A 15,018-nucleotide genomic window follows, 5' to 3' on the forward strand; every position below is an offset into this window, starting at 1 on the left:
TGTGCTATTCATACTCCAAGAACACAGAATAATAAGTCTATCTGTCAGTACACCAAACATACAAAGTTGTGCGGTCCAAGAGTGGCGATGTCCAAAACAACAACATTGTCAACAGCACCACAGTTATTAACATATTAAGACAGATGTCATGCGTTCACCAGATACTGGCTAGCTTTCATCTGACATCAAATGAGTGCGCATAGGGCAAGCAATAGCTTCGGAATCAGTGGCTTCTACATAATGCTGTGCTCCGTGGTATGTATACCAGATCTTCAGGGTCTTTGGCAGAAGAGGGGCCGGGTCATAAAAGCCAAGGATATGGAACTGCTCATAATTAGCTAAATCGTATCCCCGTGAGACCGCTGGGCTGATAATAAACTCACCTTGACCATGGTTTTGGGAATCACCAGCTGGCTACGGTCAACCAAACCAGCCACAGGGATAGTAACATCCACCACCTCATATTCTGTATCAATGCTGCTGCCCTTCTTCTTTGAAGGATGATGGCCATACTCGGCCTTAGTAATGACTAGACCGTTCTGTCTTTCCTCCTTCGCTTGCTTCCGCCGTATCTGCTCAGTCATAAGTTCAGTCGCTTGCAGGCTTTCCGCTCTCTTTATTGGTACCAATTTCTTCAGCTCCTTCTGTCGTCGCGCTATTACACGTCGACGGTTCTTCCTTTCTCGTGGCCGAATGAACCCAAATTCCCACGCGCAGTATGCCAGCCATGGGAATATCACAGCAAGGGCGGCAGCGTCCGCATTAACCATGTTAACGGGACAGACAGCGATAGGAAGTTTGATCTTTTGGCCAAGTCTATTCCACGAGACCGTCATGACAAGGCCATGGGGGCCTTCAATTCCAACACCGAGTCCCATGCGAGTCAGTTCTCCAACCTGCCTCGACCCTTCAATCTTCCACGAAAGTGACAAATCCATGTTGATAGTACTGGCCACTTCAACCCGCACAGAGCGTGGTTCATTTGCTGGTGGCAAAGCATAATGGCCCTCGGAACTCCATTCGGAGCGCATAGGGTCATTGGCGGCCGTTCCAGAAAAGAGATTGCGTGCATAGCTCAGTTGTAAGCCACTTGCTTCAGGAGAAACAGAGAAGCCTAACTGCCAAGCTTCGCCCACCTTGTCTTCTGCGCGCTGCTTGGACCGAAGCTGCTGGTATTCGCTCTCCTCTTCCTCGCCCTCTGGCTCTTCGTCATAGTCATCCATAAAAGCAGCCTGCTTCTGAGATTTTGGGAGAGATAGCAAGCCAACCTGGAACTGGCTAATCTGTTTGGGAATGGTGAATGCAGAGTCGACGTCCAGACCAATGTCAAGAAAAGGGCTAAGCAAGCGTTCTACAGCGCCTGGCCAGCTGATAGTACCACTTTGCCATCTACAGTAGGCGTGTTTCCTGTCACCCACCTCTTTCATGACCTGAACAGCCATTGCAGGCGGGCACTTCACAGGCGACTTATAGAACGAACTGCTAAAGTTGACGTTAAAAGGTTTCGCCCCGGCAACGGGCGTAAAAGCTTTCGTCATGTTCGCCTGCATTGACGGAACAGGCAAGACCATGGCGCCAACTGAGACAGCAGAATATCTGAGGAACGAGAAAGGCCGCTTGCTAAGGATGCCCTTCTGGCTTGCAACGTCGCCAAACACATGATTGACAGAGGCCCCAAGCGTGATCTCCTGCGAGGCTATAATTGGTGGCAAGGGAACCTACACAACACTGTCAGCCACAAGTCCGGCTGATCACAACAACGCCTCTCTTACCTTACGTGTTTCCGTAGTTCCATCATTAAGCTCAACCGTAAGTTTCTGGGCCAGGTGCCGCATCTCACCCGAAATCCCAGCATTGATGACCATCTCCGGCTCATCACCCTCAGCCTCAGCCTCCTGCTGCTCAGCACCATCCTCCACAGGCTCATCCCTCTCCAACTTCCCCAGTAGCTTCTTCGGCGTGGGCAAAGGCGCCTTGAAAGCATACCCCACATTGAACCTGGACGGCCTAGCCGAAGGCACATTGATATAAACCTCACCCTCATCCTCATCGACAGAAATCAGATCGGAAGCATCAATACCCAGGACAATGGAACCCTACCAGACGAAAAGAAAGAAAGAGAGCCCACCAGGTCAGCAACAACGCCCAAAATCAAACCCCCTCCCGGAAGGGAAAAAAAAAAAAAAAAACAAAAAAAAAAACCAAACAAAAGACAGGGAATCAAGATAAACATACCCGACTCTGCACCATAGAATTAATGGCCTTCCTCTCCCTCCGCTTCATAGCCTCCAAAAACCACCTCCGGAACTCCTCAGGCGTCCTAGCCCTGACACCCACCCTGCGTTCCCGCTCCGCCTCCCCGCCCCTTCCCATACTCCCACCGGGTCCCCATTCCGCCCGGACGCCCTCCGCCCCCAGGAGATCATACACGGTCCTCTTTCGATGATCAATCAGCGTATCGTACGCCTCGCGGATGCGCTCGAAATGCCGTCTCGCGATCTCCTGCCACTCACCGGGCTGTTTGTCCGGGTGGAAGCTCAGCGTCAGATTCTTGTACGCGGAGCGGATCTCCGCGTCGCTAGGCGGCGGTGTCCGGGATAACCCCAGGAGGGCATAGTAATCCGTTTCTTCGGGGTAGGATAATAGAGCCGAGTAGTCTGGTTCTGCTTCGGTGGAGGGATGTGCTTGATTGCGATCCGTGGTATTATCTGGGTATTCGGGGCCGGTGGTCCATTCTTGGGATGTTGTTGCTTCAGCATGGACCCAGTCCGAGGACTCGGATGAGGAGGACGCTTCCATGGTGACTTTGTGCTGTTGGTTCTCTGGACGGGGGCAATCAGTTCGAGAATTAATTGTGGAAGTGGCGGCGAGGCATCTTCTTGTGATGATTGGTTTTTCGAATTGATCTTAGTCGGTGGGTGATGGGTCGGGGAATTTCTTTAGCTATTGTTTTTTCTTCTTTTCTTCTTTCTGCGGGGAGACGTTTAGCTGTTATTTGGGATGACGTCGCGGGAAAAAAAGTGTCGGGGGTTCGGATGTGGATCCCCGTTGGTCCCGTGTACGTGCCTTGACGGATTCGGTATGGTGGGAACTTTCCAATTAAGGTACGACGTTTGTGTCGTTTTGTTTTGGGTATTAGGTAGGTACTCTTGTCTTCATTGAGATGGGCCACTTATATAGATATATATCATATCATGATAGAATAAAAATTCATAGGTCAAAAGTCTCTAAGAAAACTCAATTCAAAGCATGCTTAGATCAACCATGTCTCGCTAATATACACGTCCATGTCAATGCATCTAGCGTATCATTCATGTCATACGGGACCACACACAATGGATCCGCATTTACTCCGTCAACAGGCATACTCCAGCCTTCAATCAAACGGAGCAGAAAATTCAAACAGCGCAAGGGCTAAAGGGTAGCAGAAGAAAGAGACCAGCCTCCAGGGTATACGGTAATAAATTATCTTAGCCCATTTTGGTAAACCGCGCCATGCAAGGATTCAGAGAACAAATGAGGGAAAGGATAAAGGGTAGAAATCGTAGCAGATCGCCAACATTATATGGGAAAGTAGCTCTGCAATGCAATGCCTTTTTATTCAACTGGTATCTCTGATCCAGAGAATATTTTCTTCCAGGAATGGAACATTTCCGGCGCCCACGGCGGCAAAGAACCGTTCACGGGGCAAGCCACCGTACATGAGATCTTCGTTGGATGGTGGTTCTTGCTTTTGGGTACCGCTGCGGACCTGACTATCCAGAGACGGGCCGGTTACCATGAAAGCAACCTTGCCTTCCGACATCATCGGGTGATGGCGATGCTCTAGCATCACGTCTAGACGTGTTTCGACCAATGATACTAAAGGCACAGATCCAGCCCAGAAACGGCTCAGTTCCTTCAATGTTTCCAGACCACCCCGAATGAGAGTGATGGTCTCGGGGATATCAACCATTAACCCACCCGCACTGAGGACGTCGACCGCAGAGACTATCACGTAGCCTAGGTAAGGACTAAGAATCGTGCCTTTGGCCGTGGTCGGCTCCATGGCAAGTCGCGACGGTTCGTACTCGGCAGCATAGCGCATAAGAGTAAGAGATATCCGGAGAATCTCGGCCGCGTGATTCCGAGTTGTATGTACGTGCCAGTCGATTGTTGCTTCAGGCAGGCTACGGTGACGAGCATGTCGATTGAGCTTCATCAAGGTTGCATGATACAGCAAGTGAATCTCCACGAATGTGTCTGCCTTCTTTGTCCGAATACTTCGCTCCATATTTACTGCCGTGAAGGTAAGATGATCTGGAAGTTTCGAGATCAACTCGTCCGACCGCCGGACGATGGAGGAATGAAATTCTTCGAAGAGCTTGCGATATGCATCCGCGGGTATCAATGATAGTCGGAATACATGATCAGACACATCTCCCCAGATGGCCATGACGTCTATCAAAAGCGCCATGGCACTTATGCCAGAGAGCTCATCCTCTGGCGACACCGGTGTCTGGTTCAAGAAATTTTGGAAATAAGGCACGGTAGTATATTGTTGGGCTTCGTAGACTTCTTCTCGGCAAGGGAGTCTGAGGTAGGCGGATTGGGAGGAAATAAAGGTCGAGGAGGGTGTGTAGAAGGAGGACAGGCGCTAGTAGACAAATGGTCAGCGCAGGTTCGGAAATGAAACCAACTAAGTCGGGACGTTCCCGGGGAACCTACATCCATCATAAATGCAATCCAGAATGTCCTCCGGCGGCACTCAATCAACGCTTGAGGGTGTAGACCGTATTCACAAGTTTGTTGGCTTTGGTCTACGATTACTCCACCTGACTCAACATTATATCGTAACCCGCACACGGTTCGGACGGCTGCACCTGCTGCATCCCACGACTTCACGAGTGCACCGATAGCGTAAAACCAGAGACACATGATAATACGGCTTTGCGCAAGTTGCAACGTGAGACTATGTTGGCTGCGCTCCACTGCATATCGGGCAGTGCGCGAATACCTTTTTAGTGCCATCACTCGATCTGGACGATCTGAAAACACCGCACCCAACGCCATCATCGAATAAAGAAGCATATTATCGTCCAATGATTTCGTATGGCATGACCTCAACCACAGAAGGAAACGTTTCCGGGGAAGCATGTAATACAAGCGATCATTGATGTAGCTAAAATAGGTTTCAACATAATGGATTGTCAATTCGGGATCGGCTTCGTATGGATCGATGCTCCAGTCGCATGCGATGGGATCTTGATGATCTAAATCTTTCATCTCCATCAATATCTCGTTGTAATCCGGCGATACATGGACGGCAGGGCGTTTGCTGAATTCCTCAGGCCCCATGGAGACCCGGCTCAAGCTCTGTACACGCAGCCTGCGTTGATGCTCGGCTTCTAGCGTATTCTCCTGAACACCCTCCATGGCGGAAGGAGTAAGCACAGCGCCTTCAGATACCGGTGACTGTGAACTGGTTCCCGGAAGGGAGGTTGAGCTCTCCGATGCCCGAACCATCGAGTAAAACGAACTAGAAGATCCCGGATAGTTGTGACCCGTAGTGAAACCATCTCTTATTTCATATCGGTTTAGCAGTTGCGAAGCCTTCAGTGCTGCACGATGGCCGCGAGGCCTAATAGACAACGATGTTAGCTAAACACATGTGCATTGCATTGAGTAGATCTTCGGTACTTACGCGCTCTCAAACCTACACTCTCGCCCGGATTTCTGGCACTGGTCGCATTTAGGAAGGTTTGGTTGGCATTTGATCTTCTTTTCCCTGCATGTTAGACACGCCTGTGCCAGCCGCTTTCTCGGCTTTCCAGCCTTGGTGATCCCCCAGTTGGCGTTCACCGGAACACCATCGACGATCTTCGGACAATGAGAGCCATCAGCGTATATATAGCATAAACCCTCCCCATCGATATACTTTTCATCGATGACATGAGGTCGGACATTGGACTGGGACTTGTTTGCTGTCGCACTACCAGAATCCGAGGTCTCTGAGCCAGCCACATCTCCTGGATCCCGTTCATGAGATCTGAAGCCCTGGGGGGAATAAGAAGGGGGTGCGAAAGGTGGAATAGAAGGGCTGCCTTGGCTTGCAGAGCTAAAGTGAGGCTCATGTCCTAAACCATGGGGCGACATGTGAGCGAGGCGGGGCAAGGTCCCCGGCTGCAGCTGTGGACTAGGATCAGAATGGAATTTGGCGCTCTCGTGGATGTCACTCCGGGGCGTCGCGAAGACAGGGCCTGTCTCCTTAGGACGATACCGATGCGTGGGATCTGTCGCTCCATTATGAGGCGCATAGTTGAATGCATGGGGATGATAGGGTGATGGTGGTCGGCTTTCATGCACAGTGGGAGTCAACAACTGGCTAACGGATGGGAGCTGTTTGTTTGGAGTCTGCTGATGACCTGGAGAGGGCCTCGAAAGTGCCCCACCAGAATCGGCTCCCTCTCCCTGATTTCGCTGATGCAAGAAGGGATCAGTTCCTAACTGCAAAGGTGCCGAAGCACGCGGTGGTGGAAGTTGGTATGGGTGAGATCCAGAGACTGGCGGGTTAGCTGGCGTGATGGACTCTCGACGACCCGGCTGGCCATCGATGGCAGGTAACGTACGTCCGAACTGTCCCACATAGTAGTTCGACATGGTTGACATTGGGCGTAAACGACAGTCGGTTCTGCGCAGGTACCTAAGATCCTATCCCAAACAGCAACGGCTTTCAAGATGGTATCCAAGCGCCTGCAAGAAAGCCAAACGAAGCCCGAGGTCTTAAGGTACCAAGCAATGGAAGAATCTGATAAGGAGAACAGCACAAACGATTAACATTGTTTACCAAAAGGGGTATGATAACGTTAAAGCAAGTAAACAGACGGGTCGAAATGCATCCACACACACACCTCCTATTGACTTTGCGAATGCTTCTGGCGTTGATAAAAAATCCAAGGATGTCGTAGCAAAACCAGTGTCATAAAAAAAAATCAAATGGAAAATGATAGATAAAAGCCGTATTTAAGCCCTCTTTGGATTGAAAGGGCAGATAGAACCGGGCTCTCTTCGAACCTCGTACTGGTGACAAATACCCTCTATCAAGGGAACTGAATCGAATATACCGAATGCGGAGGTGGCGGACGCCGAGTGAATAGAGAATGACTACCAGAATTGGATGATCTGTGACCAGCTTTCTGCAACAAAAAAGAACGACTTCGCGCCACACGGGCTCACTTGAACGATTCCATACACTTCCGGAGAATGGAAACACAACGGGGAAGGCAGCAGTTGGGTCGTATCCAATCTAGCATGCCACTGTCATTGCGCAAACGAGTCTGATACTCTGGCTTTTTGGAACACTCTCCCCATTCCCGGGATACTGCAAGATTCCAGTTGACTGTCCCGGACACCCAACAGTTGGTCCCGCTGTAGGAGGAGGGGGGGTTAATTGTTGGGCCCGAATCCAGGCGGCACTGGGAGACGCCCCGATACGGTGGAGAGTAGTAGGGTCAAGACAACGTCTTCTGGACACAAATGATATAGGGATAGCGTCGTCGGACTGCAGGCACTAGTAATGTCAGAACGGCAGGGAAACAAGCTTAGTGAGTACGGATAAAGGAAAAGGGCGTTTGTCGAGGACAAATGGTGTCCGCGGCCGCGTAGGACAATAGGCGAATGAAAGACTAAAGTAACAACGAAGTGGGTTGCTCTTCTTTGTCCTTTCTCTCTCTCTCTCTCTCCTCGTTGTTGCTCCTTTTTTTTTATTTATTTTTCTTTTTATTTTGGGAATTTTGTTTTACCAAAGGCCCTCTTCTGGCGTTCACAGTAGCCCACAGGGAACCCTTAGGAATCCATACGCACCTTAACCGTTCAGAGGAAGGCTGGGAAAATCACACTGCCACTACTCCGTAGAGGGAAAGGAATGGACCCTGGCAGTGATAGCGTATTCGCGGCAAATCCACAGAGCAATGCGAGAGGTGATTTGCTACTGAGGGCCGAGGGATATCGGGGGCCAAGTGTTCTGACGTTGAAGTATCTGCACTCGTACACAAAAAAACAGCCTCCCCTGTAAGACGTGTACTAAAGGGAGGGGCGGTGCTAGTGAGAGAGAAAGAGAGAGACACAGGCAATTCCAAAAATAATCAAAATTGAAAAGATCAAAAGATAGGCCAAGAAATTGAACAAAAAAATAAGGATAAAATTCAAAAAATGGACAACCCCAAAATTGAACGGGAATGGAAAGGCAGTAAGAACGTGAGAGAGAATGGAAATCAATCACCCGATGGGAAAAGGAAGAAGTATAAAGTCGATCGATTAAAAGAAAAAAAGAAAAGAAAAAAAATCCAGTCCAGCAGAATGAAAAGAATATTAAAATAATTTCCAATGGAGAAAAAAAATAAAAATGATAACACTTTTTTTTTTTTCCAACGAAGTTAACTAATAGTAGTTCTCTTCAAATTAGACAGATCCATCAAACAAATTCCTTCGGATGATCATGGGGAAAAAAAAAAGGGTTCAGTTTTAGTTCGATTCTCCTCGGGTTCTGTCAATCCACAGGCACTATCTTAGCATTAACGGTCGACGCCCAGACTTCCCTATCATTGACGGGTCCCTAGGCTTTTCTTTATATATGGCCAAATCGAGATAAGTATGCAATGTACTTCTGACTACGACTAACCTTCCAACAAAGACGATCTCTAATCCACACACCTCTACCCTTTTCATGACTTGCATACAAAGCGTTATTCAAGGATTTTCCTCATCCTGAAACGAACCTGCACGCCACAATGCCATACTTGTCAATTTCTAGAAAGCTTCGAAGGATTTTATTTTCCTTCTTTTTTTTTTTCTTTTTTTTTTTTTCCCTTCCCTAATGATCAGCAGGGGCACCAGTGTCACAGTCAAATTCGACCGCAGGAGTCACTGCCAAGAGTCAAGGAAAGACAAGAATCGTCATCGTTTTCTTCACAGACCAGCTTCATCGTCAGAAGTGTCATAAATCATGCAACGGGTTGTTGATAGTAGTCTGTCTCCGTGGGATGCCCCATGAAGAACCGAATTGAGCTCCCTTTCCCACTCTCACTCTGTCCACTCTGTTTGCAATGAAAAGGAAAGAAAAATAAAAAATAAAATAAAAGGTAAAGAAAAACTACCTCAGTGGATTTATTTAAATTTTTTTTTCTTAATTAACTAAAGTTTCTTTTTTAACGGACGACCCGCAATACCCTCTTTCGTACAATGCTAAGTATGGTAGAGCCTAAAGATAGAGGGGAAGGGAGGGGGCGGCGGAGGGAATAAAAACGTTCCCAGATCCCGTTTTATCTCCAGAACCCAAAGAGAATACAAGCTAGAGGAGCAAGAAACTGGAGACCCGGACCAGACTATGGGTGACTGGTGAGACGTGGGAATGGCTCTGCCGCTATGGAGGGAGAATCTTCGGAACGGCAGTTGAAAATAACCTTGTTTTCAATGTTTCAATCAATGCACGATGGGAAAGGGACAAATTGTGGGTTTTGGTCCCGTCCGTCTACCAAACAACTCCTTTCATTTCCAGTTCGTGTCTGGTCGACTGACAACTTCCCTAAATTGATTAATTTGTATGTCTGTGTGCGAGGATCCAGAGCTCCCTGTTAGTCGACATAATCATGTGGGACTACTTTTACCTACTGATATTAAATTTCGGTCCTAGCCGTATATGATATTGTGATCATTATCTCTTTTCTGGACTGTAGCTATCCGAGATGATATCAATCTCAAATACAATAACTACTCGTAAAATGGTAAGTACAACCTAAAATCAGTAAAGAATCCTTCGGCCCACGACTCGTAAAAATTCCTATACTTAACTTATACGGGGGGGGCGTACCACATGCCCACCGGCAAGTTACGCTGATCCATTCTATATGCAAAGTGGGATAAAAAAAAATGAAAAGAAAAGAAAAGAAAAAAGCCTCGTACTATGTATTCGAATTTCGGACACCTCCGATTAACCCTCGAAACCTCGAAGAAAGGGAAGATCCTCCCACGGGACGGTCTCAGTCCCAGCCTCAATTAGTCTCAGAGGGTATACGTAAGTCACAGGCTCGGGAAGGTGCAGCAAAGGCAGTGATAGCTTCAGGAGCTCAAACTATCGATCGTTCCATTGGACTGTTATTCGCGGGGTCTTCGTACCAAGTGGGCTTAGGTGAAATCCGACAACCGGGCCCGAAGGAGTTCCATTATCATTTCCATTAGGAAAGGGAAGCAGAGCATGTGTCTCGGCTCGGCTTAAACTACCACCAACTGCGTGCTCCATCTGCTATACTGTTTTGAGTCCGGAGGAGTTCCTCTTTGGAATCCAACGGCTCTTCTCCGGCAGACAGCCCGTATCGTTCAGTAACGGCGTAATTGCAACTTGTCTCACATCATGACGATCCGATCTGCAATCCGTCAAGGTTGTCGCGATTTTCTACGTAGTTTCTCCTTCCTTTTTCCGACCAATCTCGAATCCTTGGGAGGACTAGTATGGTAAGGCTATTAGCCGGATCTCCAATAACACAGGGTATTATTTTCCTGATTACTGATCCGGGAAACTCAAAGAAAAACAGAGCCGTTCGTCGATCAAGGCCGACTGTATCAGCTACAAGCATTTCTAGTTCCCATGTCCCACGGTTAAGGCGATTATTCTCCGTCAATTTCACTGGCTTTCAGCGGGCAATCAGGTCCAACCCTTACGGAAATATCGTACATATAGGGCTCTTACCCTAATTCCTGCAATACTACCTTACTGCTAACGTGAACTAATTTAAAAAATGAAAGGGAAAAAGAAAAAAGTCTATTACTTGGGGACGCATCATACGATTCACAGCTGATGGCGCTTACCGAGGGTCAAAAATCTCAGATAAATGCTAAAAAAAAAAAAAAATAAATAAATAAATTAAAAAAAGGCAAAATAAGAAAGTGTCCTTATAGCAAACGAGGTAAACACTTATTGGCACACTGAGCCTCGGGAGTTGACGAAAGTAGGGTTGATCCAGAGGGAATTATTTTCCCGAACAAATACCGAAAAAAGGTGAAGAGGAACCGACCGATAGCCCTGAATGGAGCCAATCCTGAAGCAATAAGATAGTATTAACAAGGAGATCCACCTCCAGAAAGAAATACAAAACAATAGTTGATGTTAGTTGGCCAAGAGTAGAGACCCTTAATCGGATAACCTTGTCGAGGAGGATGTATCTCGTTGCCTAGTAGTACCAGACCGACGACGCTTTCGAGTCACGGCACTAAAGCCATCCAAAGCCGTGACTTTTCGGGATAGACGCAGCAGAGTGTCCACCTCGCCTCTGGTTGTTTTCCGATAGGGTCAATCCGCACCGACCGGTCTGAGACATCCATGTAATTGGGATGCTAAATGTTGGAACTTAAATGACTGGGGTGCCGTTGAAGAGAGAACCAGGAACAAGCCAAATCAGAAAAATTCAGGCTAATCCAGGAGGATTTTATTAATAATGGCAATTATAGTCCAGTGCGGCCAATCCTTGTACAGCCATCACCCTGGTTCAGCCAGTCAATCTATTTAACATCTCCCTAGCTACCCGGATCATCCTCCTAGATACTCTTTTAAAGCGGACAAACGACGATCCCGACGGCGATTCGAGCTTCTGACGTAGACATCAGAGATGAAATAGAGATGAAGGGCCATGCCGAAAGTTACACCTAGATAGATCTTGACTACTCGGCATATCCGATGTGAAAAACGGGAATTTTCCAGGCGCATGTGCACCCATGGTTTGCAAGCTTCTAACGGTGGCACCAAAGTTCAGTATGTGGAGCATCGACTGCAAGCCAGTCGGTTGAAACTCATGTAACGGAAATTAGCCTAAGGCAGAAGACAAGGCAGATACAATCAACGCAGTGGTACGGATCTGTACCAACAGAGATGATTGTAACAAGAGCAAAAGAAAAAAAAAATGAAAAAAAAAACTGAAAAGCAGAAAGAAAGAAGAAAAAAAAGAGTAATAATCATAAACTAATAGAAAAGCCTTACGAAGCCCCTGCATGCATAATTGTTGCCATTGGACGACTGTAGGCGAATGTCCTTCCTAAGTACTATCGTATGAGTATTAGGTACTAGTATCTACCTAGTTTATGGAGACAAGATGGATGGGATACAACATCAGTCGGAAAGGCGACTGAAAAAGGAGGGGGGTAAGAGGGGGAAATGGGAAAGAGACCAGGGTAATATAATAAAGTACAGGTACGTATGTACAGTACTATGTATGTATGTATGTATGTATGTATGTATGTATGTATGTATGTATGTATGTATGAATGAATGAATGAATTGATGGGATGTCCACTACTACTAGTATGATATCACCTCGGCTATCAGGGAGCATGCGCATGGGACAATGGGAAACGTAAGTGACAGCAGATAGTTAAAGAACTACTTTAGTCTAGGCAAAAGGTTAGCTAACCTGAACCCTGAATTCGTTCCGGAACAGACTAGCGTTTTTTGACGACTAATAACCAGATTTAGTAAAGCCTGGGGGGCGCCGCAGAGGACGGGCGGGTTCAAAGTTAATCGTAGGAACTTATGTATGTGGTCGCGGTTCGTCCGCTGCTATTTAAAGGCTAACCGAAAAAATCCAAAAATAAAGTAACAAAACCAAAATTTCTTCAAAAATAAGACGACAGGAAATCAATCCAAATTCGTTTACATTTATAAACTTCTGGAGAAGTATTTGTCTTACTATCTTTTTTTTATTTGATTTTTGTTCATTGGTAAAATCCATTATGATCCATGGAACTGTTAGTATCTGTTGAGTAACCAAGCGAGGAAATACGATTCCGCACTTCCGCACCGTGTGAATACTCCCTAATGTCATTGCTTTTTTCCTCCCGTGCGGACGATCATATCTGGAAGGACGGAAAGCTATCTGCACCGATGCTCCGTCTTTTATTAAGTTCTTGCACGGACTCCCTTACTTTTCATGGTTACAACCTACGTGGTGAATAGTCACTGGCACAGGAACCAACTAGGAAAATATTTAGAGAGACTGGGGCTCGTGACTTTCATATGATACTGAGCTTTTTTTTTTTTTTTACTCAAGGGAAATAAAAAAGAAAAGTGGATCAGCCACGTTCGCACCGCTGATCTCTTCGTACGATACGGAGAGACTGTCTTGGCATTAGTATATGAAGTCCGTGAGCTTTGGGAGGCTAACAATTAGTATTGACTTTCTTAATGCCGTTTGGTCGAAATGCCGATTTCTTGTTATTTTATGTATTTATTTTTTTTTAGGAAATTAAAAATAAGAAAAGAAAAGAAAAGAAAAAGATTAAAATCTATCAACTAATGGAATGTATGAATATATACTAATTAGTAGGAAAGGTACTAGTAACATGTCTAGACTCCTTTAGGGCAGGTCGACGCACATGCAAATAACCCGGTAACTGATCCTACCAGATTACCGAGTAATGGGAAAAGAAATAAATAACTACACCCTGATATTAATAAATAACCACCAAGGATCAAAAATAACCACGATGGAACGACGACATAGAAACCTGTTCACCGAGTATAATATCTTACGCAATTAATATATTAACCCAAGACACCAATTTACCCGAGCCAAACGGAGTCAGTCTACAAAAGCACCAGCCCAAACCCAGGTCCCATTACATATTAACCAGATGTTTGCCCCCGATGGACGCTCCGATTCCTTCAAGGATGGTCGTTGTAGGCGAGCATGGGTATATATCAACCTTTTAGCCCACACGCACATAAGGTTCCAAGTATACACTGATCTGTCGTCGATGCAACGCCGCGGCAGCTAACGAGCCCCTTATCGATATGATTACGTATAGCGTGCTGTGTTCAACTCACTCCAGGACAGGTGGCCCGGTATGGGGACCGACTCCCTACTGCCAGGCGTCCAAAAGAAGAGAGGGTAGGCGAATTGCGACAAATTGCGCTGATATTCGTCTATGTGGGGAATATCAATGTGTTTCTCCGTGAGGTACCAGCAGAGGGTCCATACAATATCCAAGTGCTTCTATCAATATATGAGTTTCTTGTTCATCTATATGACCAGCAGCATCCAATCGGAGCTTTCCTAGAAACAATTAACCTAATGTATACGAGCATGCTCTTGTTTCAATTTAAGTAGATTTGGGCTATGAGAGGCAAGCCTGGTAGTTGGAAGCCGAAAGATAAAGTGGGATGGGCTAACGCTCAGCCTCCCTCTTTTCGTCCCCCAAAGCTTTAACAGCCCTCGAGCCTATCATCATCCTCCCATATACCCCACCACTGTATACAGTCAACCATGGGCTAAGAGGCAGGTTCTCTTCGATAGTTCACGTAGCGTGTTATTCTTGCAGTCACTTTGGACGAAAGCCCTCGGTTGTTCACCTCGCTGATTCGTTCAATGGATATCTCGGAAACTATATAGAAAGGCACTAGTACCTAGACATGGGATAAGCTACTCTGAAAAACTAACTCACAAGTTGACATGTAATCATATATCTTGTGTTTATGGCAATACGGAGTACAGTACCCGCCAATACCATGTCAAGAAATTGGACACGTCTGTGTGAAGGTAGCGTATCCACAGTAGGCCCACCAAATTTTCACCTCACGTATGACCAGGCTCTCTCTATAGAATCGCCACCAGGTTATGGTTTTTCCCCGAGCAGATAAGATTCTTCAGCGTGAATTTTATACTATGAAACCTCAAGGATATCATGTATAACAAGAGCACGTGTGACTTTTCGCGTTCAACCACTATGAAAACGCCCTCATTCCGGGTTTATACCCTACCCTCTATAATATCCAAAACAATAATGCTATAGAATTACATCCAGCAAGCTAGGTACTCCGACAAATATCTTATATTGAAATTGCAGGTATCCCGGAGAAGATGCCCTCCCAAGTCGTCACAACATACCAATATAACCCCACAAATCATGCAAGAGGTAAAATCAAGGACAAAACACTTCACACCATGCATTCGACCGAGCACCCCCGAGAGATGATCCCTCAACTGTTTCCATGCA

General features: G+C 46.6%; 4 protein-coding genes across 4 annotated transcripts; all 4 read right to left on the reverse strand.

Annotated features, from left to right (window-relative positions):
• Positions 1-4: 4 nt before the first annotated feature.
• Positions 5-2,799, reverse strand: BDV38DRAFT_272732 (J domain-containing protein; the record flags this gene model as incomplete). The annotated part of the gene is made up of 4 exons (XM_032057540.1): positions 5-37; positions 384-1,718; positions 1,773-2,045; positions 2,248-2,799. 4 exons carry the CDS (start codon positions 2,797-2,799, stop codon positions 5-7), a joined length of 2,193 nt encoding a protein of 730 aa, XP_031911605.1.
• A 393-nt stretch (positions 2,800-3,192) lies between these two features.
• BDV38DRAFT_136972 (uncharacterized protein) lies at positions 3,193-7,156 on the reverse strand. Its single transcript, XM_032051377.1, has 3 exons — positions 5,684-7,156; positions 4,708-5,620; positions 3,193-4,636 (listed from the first exon to the last, which is right to left on the reverse strand). The coding sequence occupies exons 1-3, from the start codon at positions 6,646-6,648 to the stop codon at positions 3,602-3,604; spliced, it is 2,913 nt and encodes a 970-aa protein (XP_031911606.1). The 5' UTR covers positions 6,649-7,156; the 3' UTR covers positions 3,193-3,601.
• A 4,082-nt stretch (positions 7,157-11,238) lies between these two features.
• Positions 11,239-12,098, reverse strand: BDV38DRAFT_252112 (uncharacterized protein; the record flags this gene model as incomplete). Its single annotated transcript, XM_032055085.1, has 1 exon — positions 11,239-12,098. A coding segment is annotated over exon 1 (181 nt), but the record flags the coding sequence as incomplete, so codon positions are not given.
• A 434-nt stretch (positions 12,099-12,532) lies between these two features.
• On the reverse strand, positions 12,533-13,056 carry BDV38DRAFT_252113 (uncharacterized protein). The gene has a single exon (XM_032055086.1). The coding sequence runs from the start codon at positions 12,846-12,848 to the stop codon at positions 12,588-12,590; it is 261 nt and encodes an 86-aa protein (XP_031911608.1). The 5' UTR covers positions 12,849-13,056; the 3' UTR covers positions 12,533-12,587.
• Between the last annotated feature and the right edge of the window lie 1,962 nt (positions 13,057-15,018).

The sequence above is a fragment of the Aspergillus pseudotamarii genome, assembly GCF_009193445.1.
Source record: "Aspergillus pseudotamarii strain CBS 117625 unplaced genomic scaffold BDV38scaffold_42, whole genome shotgun sequence".
NCBI classification, from domain to species: domain Eukaryota; kingdom Fungi; phylum Ascomycota; class Eurotiomycetes; order Eurotiales; family Aspergillaceae; genus Aspergillus; species Aspergillus pseudotamarii.